Consider the following 19,800-nt stretch of genomic DNA (forward strand, 5'->3'; position numbering starts at 1 on the left):
CAGAGATATAAAGATTTTGTTCGCTAGAGCAGAGATTCAGGGAATACAGAGTTAGGAATAAAATGTCCTTAGAAGAACTGGAGAAGGGAGCTTGGAATAAGAAAATGTTATTTACTCCATAGAGCACATGTAACTCAGTGGCTTGGAAAGCTTAATGTTAGTAAGTGCAAAATAATGCAGTTTGTAGGGAAAATGTGAAGAAACGTCTGAACTCTTCACAGGATTGTAATCACCTCTTAACTTAGGAAGGAGACCTGACCATTGCTGTGAAGAGCTCAAACCATGTGTAGATTCCCTGACAGAGGTTCCTGTATTCATTTCTGCATTAGTACCTGAGTAACAATTGAAAATTACAAAGAGGCTCAAACAGAGTACACCAGACTCCCTGACGACTGGCATGGGCTTACAAAGGAAGAAATCAAAATGATCACTGTGTGTAATTCTGTGCCAGAATATTTGACTTTATAGAAAAAGCAGGTACAAGCAGAGTACAGGTACAGTCAGAGATTGGAATAATGTGGAACTGTACTGTCTCTGAAGTCCACTAAAAACTCTGGAAGCAACACTTAAAGATACCTTTTTTCAAAGTGGAGTATCACTACTGTGGGGGATTTAAACCCCTGTTGGTGTGGGAATGGCAGACTGCCTGTATTGCTTGTGTACTTTCTGTCATTTATCTGAGGATAGGACAGCAGTGCTTAGGTCCATATGCAAATTCTTTGAGCCAAATACTGCTTTAGGTTATACACTTATAGTCTCGTGGATAGGCAAATTCTTCCTAAGCTTTTGCAGTGCCGTTGGCAGGGTCCCATTGCTTGGTAGCAGAGAACAGTTCATCCAAATCCATGTATGCCCAGCACTGTCTTTGCTGGGCAGCGGTCGTTATTTTCAGTCACCAGCTGTGTAACTATCAGTACAGACAAAAGAGGTAGGAAGGCTTTTACTGGAGCATTTTGAAAGCTGCTGCAGTTTTGTTTTGCGAGGCCCTTGCAACTTCAGCTTACAGTATGCAATAAAGTGAGGACAAGATTTATCTCTGATTTTACATTGCTACAGACTTTAAGAAGCATACTCACACATTTCCAGCTGCTACTCTTATGAGGTATGGAGACCTGTGAAGTGATGGTATCGTTTCACTCTGTAAATGCAGAAAAAAAAGTGATTTATTTTTTATTGAGTCACAGTTCAGCAGTCGTCTTTGTTCACTCCATGCACCTCATCGTTTATTTGTGCATTATAACTAAAATGTAACGTTAAGGCTTTTTAAGCAAAGTATTTCCATAAAACCATACGAAGAGAAGAAATAATTATAAATGGAGAAGTCACTGCCTGTCTACCGCAAATATTCCATGAAGACTGATCTATCAGTTCAGAGTACAGGCTGAATGTACAAGAATATTGCTGTCAGGGAGCAAGGAGGGCTGGCTGGGTGCAGGGCAGGCATGGAAATGGCAACCATGTTCAACGTCATCAGGCAAGTTCATGGTGCTGAGGCAGGTTGACAGTCATGCTGGAAAGTCAATCCACAGGTCATAACCAGACCCACTGAGGGTCAGAGTCCTGTGATCACTGGGCAGATCCGTGGTGATGGGGTCAGGCATAAAGCAGGCCAGGAAGTCAGGTCCAGTGGGGCACAGGCAAGGACTGGAGTACCTAGGTTGAGCTTAATAGAGCCCCTGGGCTCATGGGCAGGGGTGTGTGGGTGAGGGTCCCAGGTGAGGCTGGTCAGGGCCATTAAGGCCTATTAGTGTATTCAGGGCCCTGACAATTGTAACATTATCTAAATTATTATCCATTGGAAGTGTTGCATTTGGGACAGACTGAAATGATTTCAGGGGCTGTGTCTTACTGAACTTCTGTTCAAATTCCTCATTATGGATGCAGCAATGAACACTCATGTAAATTTTCTTGTATTTTTCATCCTATTCTCTGTATCTGCCCAGAAACAGTAGCCAGAAAGTATTAGTGCTCTTATTGCCACAGTGATCTATGAGCTATCACGTAACTGCAACAGCAATTGATGCTTTTAACAAAAAGATCAAGCACTCAAGCTGAATTGCTAGGATAATACCTATACTGGAGGTATTTTAACATAGTATTTCTACCAGATCCAATACTCATAGCAATAATGAGACTAATGTCCTGGAGAATCAGAATTACACTGAATTTTGCCACTTTGTTGACCTAAACATGAATATTAAGCTTTGTGAAAAAACACAGTGCCCTGTCTACATCAGTACTCCCACTGCTACTAACACCATGAAATCACTGCCATAGTTCGCTATAGGAGACAAAATATCTTCCAGTATAGCCTGAGAGGACAGGTAAGCAAGTCAGATCAAGAAGTAGCACTAGCATATCATGTACAAAATAGCTTTCAGTAGTACTGAAACTAGTATATTCAGTGGAATATATCAGAAAACATGCTTACAAAGTCAGTGTCCACAAATAGAGTAAATTAAGAACAGAAGCTGTTAGCATGTATCACAGGGGAGAACTTTAAATTTTGGTTATTTGAAATTGGCACTAATGTTCACTTTTTCCGGATCAAATTTTATGGTGGGACTGCAAGGTCAAATGGCAAAAGTACTGGAAGTTCCTGTTTTTTTCTAATTCTTGCTATTTTCATATCTTGTATATGAGCTTATCCCTAACCTTTCATGCTCTTACCTTCTCTTTGTTGCATCTTTTAACCAAGCTTGTACTTGCATAGAAGTTACAAACAGGAGTTTAAGAAGTCTGAGGTAGAGCACAATAAAGAACCATTTCCAACATCAGAGATGAAGAAATACTGTATTTTAAGTGGGCCCTTTAAAAGAATATAAAACTAAATATATACATTCTGAAATGATTGTGTGTTTTATGTCTACTAACCTTGTAGTTTTATTTTAAGGCAGATGATTTAGCATATTGTATCAATTAAAGCAATAAGACTATCATCTGCTAAAGGTCATTTTGGTAGTGCTTGCCACCTAGTGGATTATTGCTTGTATACACATATGAGAAGGATCTGCTAAAAAAATATTTGAAAATCTGCTTATTAATCACACTATTTAATAATATCCTGCAGGCCTTGAGTACCACTAGATGGAAATTTATTTGTTGGAATGAAGTGCTAGTGAAAATTGAAATAAAAATTGCAAACATTTTCACAACTTTTAGCCATTTTCTGATAGTTCTATTTATAGCTATTGCTTGACTTGGCGATAGGCAAAAGGTGGAATTTGAGAGCCAATGAGTAGTCAGTATACATGGCTGTGGACTCCACTGTAAACTCAAGCCCCAAGCTAACCTTTGGTGGCTGGTAGTTTGTGATGACCATATTTAGCAAACATAAGTGAGCTCATTGAAATTTATACCAGTCGTTTGTACTTCTTCTATTAGAGTTAGCTGTGGCCTTGTCATTTTTTTTAGACTTCTGATGTGTACAGTAGTAACTGGATTTTCTCAACTTTACCTCCTCTCTTCTGTTAGCCGCATCACTTGGAATGGTTGTCATCCATTTTGTTAACCTGGACTTCAGTCTCTTCCTGTGTATTAATTTACCCTTCATTACTGCCCACTAATCTGACAGAGCTCAAAGGTGTTGCTCATACTATAACACAATGCAAAAGTCTGTACATAAGTTATGAGTGTGCCATCAACTACTTACGAAAAACACTTCTCAACACAAATGTAGTCCTCATGCCAAAATTTTGAGCCCCCTCTTTCAAGTGTGACTACAATTGCATTTTTATTGAATTTTGTAATAATCAATGTATTGTAAAAACATGGGCTATTTTACCAGAACTTTCCGCAAAAAATCCAGCCTACTGGAGACAGTTAAGAGAAGTTACCAGTAACAGGGAATTGTCAGGTTTGAATACAGCAAGTTTTTTGCTATACTCATGATTGTAACACTATTTTTCTCTCTTCCACGGTGATGATGATGTTGGAAAGTTTTAGCCAACAGATGTGTGATATTCAGGAATAATCAGTTTAGGCTTTACACTTAGAAGAGTTTCCAATTAATCTTACTAGCTCAAGAACATACCTTAATTCTTGCTTGTTACAGGTATGTTCATATAGATGGTTTTGTCTTTTATAGCATTTTATGACCAATAACCTGTTGATGAGTAACTTGATGTGCAGATGTTAAAACTGAGTCAGAAGATTCCATGGGGTCAAAAACTTTGCTCTATGTTCAGTCTGGCTGTTATTTATCTGAGGGTATTTGGATCTTACAGTGCATTATGTGATCATCATACATCAGAATTTATAATCTTCCCCTATTTGCTGTGGCAGTCTCATGACTGAGGTTAGTTTTGGGTTTTTTTCCCCTCTAACAACTGCTATGAGGAATTTCTATTATGATCAGAAGGTGAAATACAGATTCTTTATACAGCGAATTCCTTCACTTTCCATTATATACTGATTATCCTTCTGAGACTACAGAGTACATAAATTTAATCAGGAAGATCATCAGGAATACTTGGAATTAAGAAATATTTAAGAAATTTTGTCCAACTATCCTCCTGTTTTCAAAAAAGTAATCATAAGAATAATTTGATCTTTTACCAAATTTCGAAAGCTGTATTTTAGTACCATAACATAAATCTGTACTCAGTGGTATCATAAGCTTGAAAAATAATTTTTATTAACATACAAAAAAGAATAAGGAAAAAAGACATTGTAATTAAACATGTGCTTTCATCTACAAATAAGTACCGTGAGTAATAAAACAATAAAATATTCCTTTAAGTTCTTGTGAACAGTTAGAAACAGAGGAAGGAATTTTCTGAAATAGAAGCAAAAGTGTCTTCTGAAATAGAAAATATTTGGCAATATCTTTTAGTCTCTCAATAAAATATCCATGTAAACAAGTAATCCATATTTACAATATCATATGCAATCTTCTTGTTTACATGTAGTAAGAAGTGTACATCTAATTACATTCAATTTTAAAATCTAATTTGCACCATCATTTCTCAGTTTCATTCATGTTGGAAAAAACACTGCTGTGCTCCTGTGCGCAGTACTGCATGACAGCATGTAAATACATTTAAAAAATAATTTTTTCTTCAGGCATCTTAAAAAAAGAGCACTTTTAATGTTAGGTTTTGTAACTTCCTATGTTTTTATAGGAATCCAAACTTGGAATGTAAGCTCTACAATCATGTGCCTGTTAGCACAACAATGTAGAAGATTTCCAAACATGCAGAAAAATCCTGATAAAAAAGCTAGAATTCTACCTTCCATTTATATCTTTGAAAACATACCTTTTTATTTCCTGTGTTGCTACTATTACCCATAAATACATGTAAGAAAAGCTGCATGAAAGGAAAGTTAATGGAAGGCCACTTTGAGAAGCAGCTTTAGGAATATGTTTTTTTCAGAGAAAATTACTCTCCAAAGTCCTGTGTATTTTTGTTTAGCACTTGAACTAGCCTCATATGTTGCAAGGATACTTAAAGACCTTTTTAATCAGTTTAGAACAGAAGCCAAAAGTCTATAGCACGTTGAGTCTATTTTAAATTGCACATACCAAGGTTGAGCAAGGTTTAGGAGCTCACAGCTACCACATCTCACAGGGACCTTCCAAAGACCAAAGCAGCCAGAAGCCCACAGTTCATACACATGAGATACCACTGATTATGATAATTTCCCAGAATGGAATCTTCCAGCTCCCACTGAATTTCTACTATCATGTTTAACCTCAAAGTTGAAAAACAAAAATACAGTCTGGCAGACTACCCTCAAAAGGTTGCTAATGCTTGATTTTCAATTAGTTTTATATCATAAGAATAGAGAAGTAAAGAAATGCCACCATTCTTCAGGTATCATTACCCTTGAATAGTACATGGAATAAAATGGAAAACAGAAGTCATACTGGTTACTATAGCTTAACTTTAACAGCATATAGAACCATTCACCTAAAAGGTGTTCATTTCAATACATCCAAGTCAGTGTTGGAACAAAAGAAATCACAGATTTTGTGTTTTTTTTTCCCCAATATACTGTACAGTTAAGAGTTTCTTCCAGAACAATCCTTAGACAAGTGACTACCTTCTACACGAACACACGCTTTTATTAGATGACTTAGTACTATGCAAGGATTGCCTGAGCTCATTTTCACAGGTGGATGAGACACAGTAACAGGCCAATACATACTAACTTAAAATGCGGTTGCCTATGTGAGTGCAGCATAGAAAGCTAGCAAAGCAAATTACTCGAACAGTTGAGTTCATTTATTCACTTCACCTGTTATACTTCAAAAGTGTTAACAGAGCATCTCTCACAAAGTCTAAACGTGCACCCACCAGCTGTAAGACGCTTACTGATTTCACCAAAAAAGCAGACTTGTTGAGCAGAACATAACAAGATCAGAAGACAGCACAGTTTAGTGTTCTCCAGAGGCTACAGCGAATCCGTCTTCCTACTTCATGTTCAATATATGAATTTGTAATAGGATGCATAACATAATCATGTCATGTCAGTTGAGCATTAATGTCATGTAAAACAAGTGCTCTTGTTTTTCTCTCAGAAAGCTGCTGACAGTACTATTTGGATTTTATGCTGAAGCTGCGCAGAACAATTTTAGCGAAGACAGGTAATTGTGTGGAACTTGAAAAACAGGGAAACAGCTGTCTGATCCATTGCACATAGTGGGACTGGAGGAGTGCTCACACAATAGTGTAGTATTCCTTCTGTCATACCTGAATTGTACACCAAGGCATTTAAAAGCAGGTAGTTTCTCCAATGAAACAATACACCAATGTTAGGTGGGTCCCAGTCATCCACAAACATATGTAAGTTTGGGAACTCTGGGATGTAGTCCTTGAGTACCAAATGGTAGAGTAGAAAAGTTTTTCAAAAAATTTACTGTGCTAGCTTTCTCTACTGCATTCACCAAATAATTAAATGTCATTACAAATCAAATAACAGGAACTGAGGTGCTTATTGTCAGAGAAGATCCAAAATAACTCATGACCAAAATTGTTTGTACCAACGCAACACTAAACTACAAAAATTGCATATGTGCTAAAATTTAATGTATTTAAACATTTTAAAAAGCTGAAGCAGATAAAAATTATGTAGTCTTTAAAAAACAGGAAATTATATGCTCTCTGAAACTGTCTATATTGCAACACGAACAGTGGTAAATTTGGACTTGTAGTGGGCTCTGCAGCTTTTACAAGAGATTATAATAGAAAGGCTCATCATTTTGGACATGTGCAATCAAAATAATGTACTATAATTATTCTATAGTAGTATTGTTTATATCTGTGAAAATAATGAATGAGCATAATACATTAATACTCCAGTTACTAGAAAGAGCTATAAAAGTAAAGTGCCAGTAGAAAATCAAACTGCATTATTTAACACTTCAATTTCAAATTAAAAAGTCATAGACTTTATACAGTTTGCTCATAGACTAAAGAATGTCTTCATGCCTGTGACGATCATGATTTTGACACCAGTGAGGAGATACCAAAATTGGCTTTTAGGTAACGGGTAGCGTTTTAATCAAATCAGCAATGCTCAGCTGTTTCTTGGAGGAACCACTTCTCACTTCAAGCAACTTTCTTCTGTGAGACTACTAGCAGTCTTCTCTGGTTTCTAACCTCCTAATTTCTAGTCAATAGGACTGTGCAATCAATTAAAGAGAGTAAAATGCTGCCTTCTGGGATAAAAGGAAGACTTGGTTTAAGTGATACATATTTTTCTAAGTTTGTATCTATAGCTTTCCAAACAAGACAAATTCTGCATGTGAATGTCTTACAGTTTCCTTAGATTTCAGTAATGATCGCACATAATCCAGGCAAATGTTCTCTGTATAAAATATATTTGGTAGAGTTGGTTAAAAAGTCAACAGATATGTTCTGATTAAAAAAAAAAAAACAACATATAAGTTTTTAAAGGGATCATAACATTTAATGAAGATTTCAGGCAAACTTTCATTTCTTTTTTGGAATTTAAAATTTTAGACTAAACATTTTTATGGTGCCACTCTGCAAAGTGCTGAATGACTTCAAATCCCACAGATCTTAGCAGCTGGTGAGGGGGTTAATCAGCTTGAGAAATCAGGGCTTTAAAAAAGTGAACATTACCAGAAAAATTATGTGCGACCAACTAAATTCTGCTGTCTGATATACTTCATGACTCTGATTCATAACCTGCAAAATCACTCAGAGCAAAATCTAGTCTCAATCTTGTTAACTTTTCATTACTATAAGAGATATAATCATTAAATTAAGAAGTGATATGGAAAACATTTTCCAATTATGTGATTTTCCCATTATGTGATGTCATTCACACACTCATTTTTTAAATGAGGACTGAGCATGAACCAATATAACATGTTTGGCACTTACTGGAATTTAAATTCATATGCAGAAAACTTGAGTGTCTTTGAGCAAGCCATACTGAAAATAAAAACCCAAGCTATTTATATATCAACATAACTAAATTGGAAGAAACCGGGGGGGGTTTGGCAGTATAATAGTACTGTTATTCTGTGTATTTTCTTTACATAGTTGATCGTTGGCCTGCTTCATCAAGTTTGAGGTTTTGTTTTCTGGCTGCTTCACTATTGATCCTCAGATCAGATTTATCTGCATTACTACCATCTGTCATTGTGGATTCTGCTTCTGTGCCTTCAGGAATCCCTCCAATGGGCTGCAGAACTTTAACATTCTCTTCTGAGGGGCGCTTCCAATGGTGCCGGCTTGCCATCCACAAAATAAGTGCACCAAATATGACAAGCAAAAGACCAAGACAGTTGACAAAAGTTGCCTCTGGTGGGGATGCACTGTATGCGGGATTTTTCCTTTGGAATGGGGAAAAAAAAAAAAGGTCAGTTGTTTTAAAGACAGTCCTGGTCTAAAAACAGCAGTCTCCTCCTAGGTAGGAGGTCTTTTTTAAAATAAAACAAAACAATGTTCCAATACTAGATGGTTATTATTCTGTGCAAACAGAAGTACAGTTTGCAATTAATAACCTTAATAAACAAGTGAAAAAAATACTTACAATGAAAATATAAGCTTTTCTGTGATTCCCATGAGAGCTGTTGCAATCACCGTTGCAAAGATGGTAAGACCCGAATAAACATGTATTGGCATGAGAGCTGCTCGGAGAGGAACTGGAGCAAAAGGGAGCAGAAAGACAGCGAAACCCAGGACAAGCTAAACACAAAACAGATTCATAGTTAAAGCTATATGGGAAACAAATTGCACTTCTCAAGCAGAATAAAAATCATCATAAAAATTCCATTTTTAGATGTCTTCAGGTACAAATTTGAAAAGAATTGGCATTTTTATTTCTGAATGTGTTTCCCTTCAAAACCGAAGTAATAATTCTGGATTAGCACCTGGGAAGCAGACATGAAATATTTTATAAATAATTCCACCTAATATCAGTGTCCAAACTTATTGCTAATGTTGAAACTGCAACAAAACTAAGTACTGGAAACACAAGTTTTCAGTGTCACTAGTTCAGTAATATATTAAAGGTGTGAGTAGCTACATTTTTACAGTCTCTTCAAGTCCTGTTCTCTGCTTCTGTTACAGCTTTACACATAAATGAAGATCAGAAAGCAGTCTAACCTTCTGACATGAGTGGACTAATAATTTTACCTTGTTAAGAGTTTTAGTTAAATTAAAGTACATGTCTTTAGAAGGGCAATGGTCTCTCAATATATAAATCATTTGGCATTTACAGAGCGAAGATGTGCATGGGTGGCCTTATGTTATTCAGGGGACATGAGGCCTCCCATTAGCGCCAATTTAGTGATGGAAGATAACCCATCACGTCATGTGGTTGCAGTCACAGGCTTGCCCAGTCATACTGAGGTTGTATCCCTTCTTTAGTTTGCTCTACTGTTACTCACCCCTGCTGCTAAATTAGAAATAGTGCATGAATTTGTATTTCATCTTGCTTTAACTTCGACTTTGTTTTGTCTTTCCATGCTGGATTAAAGAGCCTGGTATTTTCTCTGGGAAGCATTTTAATACACCATAATCAAGTCATCTCTTAATCTTCTTTAGATCTGCTAAACAGTTGGAGCTTTTAACTGGAAGACAGTTTTTCCAGCTCTCAAATTACTTTTCCAGATTTTCTTGCGCTTTTTTTCCCAATTTTTTTAGTATAGTGTTTCATATTAGTTTCGCTAATGCCATATATAGAGGTTAAGATAATCTTATTAGAGAATTTACTTTTCCTGTTGCTACAGCATTGTGAGAACTCATTTTGAGCTTCATGTTGCCTTTGAGTACTTCTTTTGAGAGACATTGCTTTCCAAGAGACAGTCTCCATTTTACATTTCTGCCCTATCCTTAAATTTATGTCCTTTGTGCTATACTGTATTAACATACATTTGGCTTAAATACAATATATTTACACTATTGTTCCTGTAGGTATAGTATTATGTGAGCATCCTCCCTCAATAATTTTTCAGTTCTGAGACTGACATGCCATTTCTGGCAAATGCCACGTGTCTTCTTTATTAACAGAGATATTTATTACTTTATGAGTATTTTTTAACAATAGTGCTCAATCACTTAACAAACATCAGTCTCTAACTGAAGACTTACATCCCGGTCTGGAGAAAGTAACACCACAGTTCTATTGATGAGACAGGCAAGTCATTAAGTGCCATTGATCATGTTTATAGTAGCAAAATGAAAAGTAGAATTAAGATCTTATTCACAATTCTTTATCTTAACCATTAGAAAAACTGCTGATCCTCAGTATAGTGGCAGCACAGATTTCCCTAAAGTAACTGCATTATTAGGACAAGGAAAATCTTAACATTGTTACTTCTTATTCATTAGCTGTTGTTCAACTATAAAGAATATACTCAACAATGCTGCAATATGCTTTCTTTTTTCTAAGTGCTAAAAACACTATTTCAACACCATTTCCTGTACCTCCTAGCCTGAGCAGTGAAGGGTAAAAGTCCAGAACCCAAATCCCTCAGCTGGGGATTTTCTGTGCTTGATCACTAGATAATTAAGTAGTTCTGTTTTTTTTCTTTTTAGTGTTTTGGCAAAAAAATTAAGAATCACAATTTGAAGGAACAAAATAAATTTCCATAGTGTAATAACACAATATAGGTAATTCAGAATGTATATGCAGGAACATCACATCTGTATGTGTACACTAAATGTCAGGGCATGCCTGCTCTTCTTCTATGCCAAATACAAAACATAGCTCATTTTAGATTATGATAACTCTAATTCTTTGCCAATAGGAGCAGTTAAAAGCATGCACACAAACATTTATCAAAGTTTTGCTGATTCAGGAAAACTGGTTAGCCAGTAGTAGCTCATTCAGATGTCAGATCCTTTAGATCTGCACTGCTCCCTGCTGCACTTATGCTGATAAACAAAAGTCTTGAGGCTAAGAAGTGACTACTTAAAATTACAAGAGCTGGAAAAAAGAAAAACAATTACTTCATTTGAGACTTCCTTAATAAAAGCTCTAACTGCCAAGAAACCAAATCACTTGTTTTAACGTCAGCAATTTATAGAGCTTAGAAACACACTACTGTGTAACTGAATAGTAAATAAACTGCCATTATCCCAGCAAATAAACAAAATATGCTTTAAAATACATTTTTCTTTGAAGTCAAGGATCCAGTATCTGCACATTTACATGCTAATTTGCGAAATCACAGAATATAAAATGGGCATCCCAGTAGTTAAGAGTGTATTAGTGAGGGCCTATTGTGCCTGAATTACTCAACACATTCTTCAAATTTACAACCTGTTTATAAATACAGTTAGATTCTGACCTGGAGAGAATAAAATATAACAGCAGTCAGCCCAATCCAGCTGTGCAGACTGTACATGTTTGGAATGTTCCCGGCATTGTGGTATTCAAACACGGCTACCATAGAAACAATTGCAAGAATCATAGCTATGGTATTTAATCCAGCATGTATGAACTTCATTAGGAGTTTGCTGCACTTCCAGGTCCAGGGCAACCTGTACACAATAATAGCTGAAGAAAGAACAGAAACAAGATTTTATGCCTTATAGGATAACTTCTCTCAGACTTTAATAATCATGCATCATTCACATAGTTCCACTGTAAATTACACGAAAATCCAACCTTTAATCCTCTAAAAAAGTCTATTAAAAGGCTTTTTCTCCTACATATAGCATAGCATATTCCAAATATACAGCTGAGGCTTAAATATAGCTTTTAGGGAGATTCTTCCTAATTTAAAAAAAACTTAAGCGTGTTTCAAAAAAAGAACAGTAAACAATTTGGTATCATCTTTTCCTCATTCCTTAAATTGATCTAACAGGGATTTTGCATAGGATTTTGATTTTTCTCCTGCTAGTCAGACTGGAGGAATAAGGCACAATTCTTATATTGAAAAGACTACCTATTGAGAAAGTGTGTACGATTATTTTTTAATATTTATTTTCTTTGCCAACTTTGGATAATGCTATTCTCTAATTGTGTAGATATTTATATGACTATCTATTGCATTGATATTAATAGGACTACTTTAAATGGGCAAATGCTACTCAGCATAATCATAATCTGACTCTTAAGAGACAAAAGGATTTGGCAACTACAACTCTTCCAACACTGTCAGATGAATCTAAGGGGGGTTTTGCCTATATTTGCATTAATAACTCTAGCAGACAGTGTTTTGTCCTGTCTGAACAAAACAACAATGTCTAGTGATCGAAGTCCACACGGTCCATAAGAATAACTTAGCCTAGAGCTGCTCCTTGCCAGGCTCTTTCCTCAAGGTCCCCACTGCTCCTTCCCTGCCACACCTGTCCCCTGCCTATCCTATGACCCAGGTGCTTTCCACAGGGGACACACATGGACCAGATGAGATCACTGAAGCCCCAGGTACATCTGATTACAAACTACGTAGTAATTCTGGATGTGTGACAGCGTATAAGTATATTCAGATAACAAGGGACAAATATTTATGAGGACACCTGATCACTTGACCAATAAAGGCTAATGCCCACATCCATAATGTCTTGCTTGAGCAAAAAGACTGAGCTCCATTCATCTGACTCATCACATCCTCCTTCAAGTTTTCTGCTTGTGAAATTACATTCAAATCTTTATATATAATTAGCTATACTAAAACAAGAGTAAGAATATATGCAGGTTTTTAAAAAAGTTCCTGTTCCAAACATTAAGAAATACATGTGCACCAGGAAAAAAAAGTATTACCTGATAAATGCAAAGATTAAGAATTTACTTAAGTGATTCTCATATGCCTTATTCATTGTTTCTCCATAACCCTAGCTTTTTGTGCAAAAAAGCATAGGCTATGGAAAATAAATAGGATATTCATTCTGTATGTTGCGGTGAATAATAATAAATGACAAATTAATTTCAAAGTTCTGTTTACCCATTTTCTTTACTTGGATGCATGCCAGGAAATAGAGTACTGCAGTAAATAATTCACAAAGAAAACACTGTTCATAAGTGAAATTTCCAGACTACAATCAGATTTTAAATCAATGTATGCTTTTACATACTGTGTGAAAATATAATACTGGAATGAAAGTGTCCCTTAGAATATTTAAATATATACAGCACTTAGGTAGTTCTCAGCTTTAAGTAACAACAGTAAATCCTACAAAATCAGGAAGATAGAAGCCTTGTTTTTAAGACAGTTTGACAGTAATCAATCTATGTGACATAGGTATGATACAGCACACCAAGCTTATGATCACATCCAACAGTTCCCCAAAAGTTATATGATAATCTTATATCTTGTTAATATTGAAATAATTGCCGGCATCAGACTATTATTAATTAACTTAGTACTAATGATGATGATTTCTAATTTTGTAAAGCAGGTATGCCAAAAGGCCCCAAACAAACCTCAACATCCCATGATAGATCCTCATTGCTCCATCTTATCATATGGCCCATAGTATTGTCAATAATTTATTCCAAGTGCAGCAGATTACTGGACTCTATATGTCTTGAAGTAAACTTGATGTGCATAGGTCCTGGTCTCAGTTTTCAGTCTTTGGTCTCAGAGGGTCAAGCCCAAGTTAAATTTTTGTGTAACATTTTTCTTTGGTGCATAAGATGCTGTCATCTAGTTGATTTAGCTTCCAAAATCACTATCAAACTCCCTAGTCACTTGTCCATGTAGTCTCAGATCTCCGTCTGGGTCATGTATTTTCTGGGCTGTTTCCCATGAACAGTATCGTAGAAAAGCAAGGAGTGCAGACTAATGGCTTGGACACTTGTTAACAGTACCATGCATTAGCATGTTACATGCCACAGCCCAGGACATATGCATGATAGTACAATTTGGTTTAATCCTCTTCTCGTGAGGGCTATGTGTGAAGTTATACATTGCAACTTGAGCAGATCTGACTGTTTATCACTGTGAAAAGACACAGTCCCATTTCCCCATCACCACTGTTGTTCCACTTCTGTGTGCTTCCTCCTGCCTTTGTCGTAACTGCTGCTTTTCTGATCGGCAGAAGGAAGCAAGACAATCTGGGGACAAAGGGGAGAGAAGGAGGAAGATTCTGCTTTCAGTGGTGCAAGCCCTTGAAAACTGACTCAGATGTGATGTGTAATTTCATCTCAAAATTAAAATAGCCTGGGTTAAAAGCACATACACAGTTACACCATTTTTAGTGGTGACATGCTAAAGCAGTCCTGTGAAGAACTTTCTCTAGATACAGCATCTTTACTACCGTTAAGAGATCTGACAGTCTAGGCATCCTTAGACACAGCTTCTTCACTCAGATCTCACTTCTGTTTTGAGCTCTGATTTTAAAGCACATCACATAGGGCAGAGCGATCTTGCAATATATTGTATGTATGTGGCATGGGACACCTGTTCTTTGCCAAATGTACAAAGCAAAATTCTAGAGTTAGCTCTCTGGTATTTCTGACTGGCTCGTGCTTCACGTGCTGTAGGGAGGTGTCATGGATTGCTCATGAGATGCCTTCCACCTTAGAAGGCACACAGCGTGGTTCTGTGAGTGCACTGCACAGCACCTCACAGCTGCCAGAAGGAATGTTCCTCTTCACTTCTCCTATTTCCTCTCCTGCTCCTTGGCTGATCCTGTTGCTTACCTTCGGCAAGTTCTGAACGCCCACTAGATTCTTTGGGAACCACTTTTAACGCCAGAATGGACAAGTGCCCATTTATGATTTCACAGGGACTCAAACTAAGCTCATCAAGAGAGCTGCCTCTTCACAAGTTGCCTGTGATGAGACCTTTACAGCTCAGCAGTCATTTGCCCTTCCAATTCTTGAGAATTCTGCAGCCCATTGGATGTTAGAAACTCCAACAATTAGCTATTTTTCTTCTGAACAGATGTGTTATGTTTGAAGCAGAGGTAATCATGTTTGTCAGATAGCATTATCTTTAGATGTGATTTCAAGATTAAAGACCATGCTTACTTTAAAATAGATTTGCACTCCTCCTTGCTCTTGCACATTGTCCACCATCTCCCTTCTCCCATCTATGGCATTTCAGAGACCCTTTGTGCAGGCAATTCAACTTTCTATTCCAGCAAAAACTGTACTTGGGGTGGGTGGGTGTTAGTTTTCTGCTAGTTGAGTTAATTCAGTTTATGGGTCTGAAAAGGGCCAGGGCTGGCACAAACCAACCAGTAGGCACATGAAATCTGAGTCAAGGAGAAAGCTGAAAGGGAGAAGCAGGGAAAAAAGTAGGAAAATTTCAGCCACAGTGAGCTGTCAGATTGTCTCACCCACCTAGGTAATTTCATCCATACAGATGAAATTTAATTGCCTCTGTAACACCACATGGTAATGTGGCAGACCAGGATTTTTCCTCTTTTCTCTGTTAAGAACTCTTTAAAATTCCTGTTGTATTCCTTTATTAATATACTGCTGACATTAGGCTACATCCTCATGTTTTAAGCCTGTTTAAAATCTAAGTTATATGATATTTATAAATCATATATGATGAGGAATATTAATTGTGCAAGCATCTTCCAAGATTTATAGTGTCAACCTACAATTTTACTGTATAGAGTTTACATGTGATTCATAAGGAGTAGAAGACTGATCTGAGGATGGGAGACAGAGACTACTCCATGCTCCTTGTTCTGACTCACTCTTTATTCAGTCTTCCACAACCCCAAAACCCACCATGCTGCTTCTCAGTCTGCAACAGAGATTGTCACATCTCTGTAGAAAAAAATATTCTTTCATTAGGTGAGTAATAGGAAATCCTCAAAAATAATTTATTCCACATTACATCTTGATGGGTTTCTTAATTAGTCCTTTGGGAGAGAACCAAACATTATCATTTGCAGGCCAAACACAAACTAGCATGCAAATACTCCTTTGGAGCGTGCCCTGTGTCTACAGTCAGTGTTCAACATTTCCACAGGTAAAATAAGACAGAATTCCCTATTTACTTATTAACCCATTCTATCACACTACTATTCCTTCAAGCCCTTCTTAAAACTTACTTTTTCCTATTTTTTTTCTTATTTTATTCTTTTCAAAAATGTTGCTGTGCTAATATGCACATAGACTTTTATTGCCTGTGTTTTCCCCACTTTAAGTCTAGAAAATCATCTGGACAATTACTGTGCATTGACAGTGTTTTGTGAGGTATCATTTACCTATAGGTGCTGGTCCACAAATAGTAAGTATTAATATTAACATGCGTAAAGCTTTTTCATTTGATTGACAAGATACATACAACACTTTTATCAGGGCACATCTACTTCCCAATATGCACATTATTATAGTCATCCCTTCTGCCTCCTATAGACCAAAAATACAACATTTCTATCCTTTGTACAGACTTTAAAGAACTCAAGAAACAGTTGATTTGGTTGTTACTTCAAATCGTCCACACAAATTTAACCAAGATATTTATTAGCTATTCCTTTCTACTTTTAACTACTTAAAAACTTATTTTTCTTGTATGTGTGCAAAGAGGTATCCTATTCCCCAGTCTCATCCAAACTACTTTTAATTCAATGGCAAACTTCTGTCAGACATATTTGAATCTGATTCACAGTAGTATCTGTTGATATTTCATCTGATTTACTACAATACCTCTTCAGTACTTTGCTTTTCTTGTTATACAGTAGGATTTCCTCCTGAAATAATGCTCTCTTATCAATGAATTCCTTGTATATGTTCTTTTTTTTTTTTTTGGTGCTATCGTAAACTTCCATTTACTTTACATATATCCTTATCTACACAAGGCTTGAGGCAACATCCTTATTCTGTGACACAGGGGAAAACTGAGTTTCAGAGGAAAAGAAAATGTGTAGGAAAAAGCTGCAGAAAACCTCTCCCCATTTTCTTCAAAAAGTCTATGTTTAAATAAAAAACAGTAGTTTGATCACAGTAGGTAGTCCAGATCTTACTGAAGTCACCAGGTGTTTCTCGTTGATATTTATAACCTGAAATTACACTTCCTATTGAGCAATATTATGTAAAACAACTTCAGAATATTGTTTATTGCTCACTAGTAATTTGTAACTTGAAGCCACAAAGCTGAGAACGCACCCCACTCCCATTGAAAACATGAAATTTGCAGTGTGTGTTCAAATCACAACATTCCCTTCATAGCCAGAACTAGACAGCCACCCACTCCTCCTGAATCTTCCAACCTCTGCCTGGCTGGGCTCCTGCTGAAAAGCAAGCAAGGAAGTGAGTGCACATGTGGTGCAAACAACATGTTCCACTGGAATGAATGTCCGGATGTGCTGGACAAGTTTTCTGGCTGGATGAATGCAATATGTCATTCAGCAGTGAAGCAAATGTAAATAAGGTTATTAAAAATGAAAATCTAAGTTTGTCTAGACAAAATTCGAGTTTATCTTCTATTACAAAGAAAAATACTCCTGCTTACATTTATGCTGTAAGTCTCCAGAGGTTCTTCATTACTTACGACCTGTAAAATCTTCCCCACCCTCTCCCCGCAAAAGTCAGTGGTAAAACCGTGGGAGAATATCCACTGTTCTCTGCAGTATTTATTTGCCCTCCTTGGAGACATTACTAGTGTTTCACTTAGTTCTCTTCATGTTGAAACTAGCAAGAATTTTGTCACTGACTTTATAAAAAGTTACTGTTGGAAGTTGTTATGTCTGTCAAATTTCTCCATTAGTTTTAACGCCATTAGCATAAATTGACACTCCCGAATTTCAGGATTTTTAAGGTACAGTCCAGTGCCCTTATTTTTGCAATATTTAGCTCTAGTTTAAACATATTCACAGGCTAGATAAGCACCTCTGTGGTGCTGTGTCATCTGCTTTTTAAACTTGATGGAGAACACTGTCTTTTCCTTTCCTAAATTGATACTGTTTATCAGTTACAATGTGTCTAATTTAGTTGTTTTCTTGGAATAATGCAATTATGCTATCAGCAAAACCACAGTTCAAACTCCAGTATTCCTGTTGACCTCAAGGAACAACCCTTGCACTTAAAGACCTAACATACTAATTGTGTGGGATGGAAAAACAGATACTGTTCATGTTGTAAGTGTTAATGGGAAGCACTTAAAAGTCAGTCCAAGGCTGACCCCTATGCAATTAAAAGTTCATACACTCTATAAAGAACAAAAAAACCACCACTGCATCATAATCATTGTATGTTATTTAGGCAACAGAATTTAAAAGATATATTTTACAAAATAATTTGCTCTAAGTCTGGGCTGATGAATTGCATTTTAACGATGCTTATGGTGCTACATTTTCTCTGGCACAAACCCCGTTCCTGGATCTAGCTTCAGTGGTACTGAACTTTCTTTTCTCCTCTTGGGACATGGGAGAGAGCCAGAAGAGAGGGAGCCAGAAGAGAGAAACTTTCCTAGGGCAGCGTTTCTGGCATTTCGGTTCTCAACTTGCACAAATTCAGCCTGACTAGGAAAACACACCTCGCAAGCGCTACTCAAAGGGCAAAGCAATCCCAGGCCAGGGTAAACAAGTGCTTGCAGAAAAAAACACACGTAGCAGTTTCGGCTTATTACAAGGGACTCTTTGTCCCTTCTCGGGGAATGGTGGCTTCCCCAGACCGCCCCGGCCGCACACCGCGCACTGCTGCGCTCCCGCTGTCACCCGCTACCGGCCGCGGGCCGCCCCGGCCCCCGCCGCCCCCAGCGCCCCGCCGCCCCCAGCGCCCCGCTCCCCGCAGCCCCAGGCAGCCCCGGCTCTCCCGCAGCTCCACGCCGCTCCGCCCCGCAGCCCTCGCGCCAGCCCCGGGCCCCCGGCGCACCGATGCCCTGGATGAAGACGAAGCCCGTGATGATGAGGACGGGGTGCCAGTTGAACTCCCCCGGGCCGCCGTCCCAGCTCAGCCCTTGGCTGTAGTGGAAGACCCAGACGAGGGAGAAGATGACCGACACGAAGCCGACCAGCAGCGCCGAGACCAGCAGCGCCAAGAATCGCCTGTAGTCCTCCATCTTCCGAGCCCCGTGCACGGCAGCGAGCGCCGCGAAGGAGGGGCCGGAGGGGCCGGGAGCGGCGGGCGGTGCCGCCCGGAGCACGCTGCCCGCCCGGCGAGGACGCCGCGCCGCAGGGGCGGGCGAGCGGTCTCCGCACTGCTCGTTCACGAGGAGGGTGTTGCTTTTTTTTCTACAGCCGTTTTTCCAGGCTTGCCGAGAGCTTCTTTCCATCGCTTTCAGAACTGCGCCTGCAGTTCAGAAACTTCAGTTTCTGCGTCAGCCTGTCCCCTGCCAGGGCGCCGGCCCCACAGCTCTCCCCGCTCCCCCCGGCACTGGAGTCAGGGAGTTCTGTTTGCGGGTTTTGTGCATGTGGCTGTAGTGGAGGTTGGAGGGTGCGGTGAGTGAGGACACCGATGGGCCACAGG

The 19,800-nt window shown here is 38.1% G+C and overlaps 1 protein-coding gene across 1 annotated transcript; it reads right to left on the reverse strand.

Annotated features, from left to right (window-relative positions):
• Positions 1-4,614: 4,614 nt before the first annotated feature.
• Positions 4,615-19,425, reverse strand: CYBRD1 (cytochrome b reductase 1). Its single transcript, XM_068407561.1, has 4 exons — positions 19,207-19,425; positions 11,774-11,982; positions 9,010-9,164; positions 4,615-8,809 (listed from the first exon to the last, which is right to left on the reverse strand). Exons 1-4 carry the CDS (start codon positions 19,391-19,393, stop codon positions 8,509-8,511), a joined length of 852 nt encoding a protein of 283 aa, XP_068263662.1. The 5' UTR covers positions 19,394-19,425; the 3' UTR covers positions 4,615-8,508.
• Between the last annotated feature and the right edge of the window lie 375 nt (positions 19,426-19,800).

This window comes from Nyctibius grandis, chromosome 9 (assembly GCF_013368605.1).
Source record: "Nyctibius grandis isolate bNycGra1 chromosome 9, bNycGra1.pri, whole genome shotgun sequence".
NCBI classification, from domain to species: domain Eukaryota; kingdom Metazoa; phylum Chordata; class Aves; order Nyctibiiformes; family Nyctibiidae; genus Nyctibius; species Nyctibius grandis.

Bases quoted from the DNA above. Each gene is read 5' to 3' on its own strand.
- CYBRD1 (XM_068407561.1), bottom strand. From the start codon at position 19,393: ATGGAGGACTACAGGCGATTCTTGGCGCTGCTGGTCTCGGCGCTGCTG. The intron at 11,983-19,206 runs GTGCGCCGGGGG...TTCTTTCTTCAG, and splicing joins CGTCTTCATCCAGGGCATCG to CTATTATTGTGTACAGGTTG. The intron at 8,810-9,009 runs GTAAGTATTTTT...CCCATTCCAAAG, and splicing joins GAAAAGCTTATATTTTCATT to GAAAAATCCCGCATACAGTG.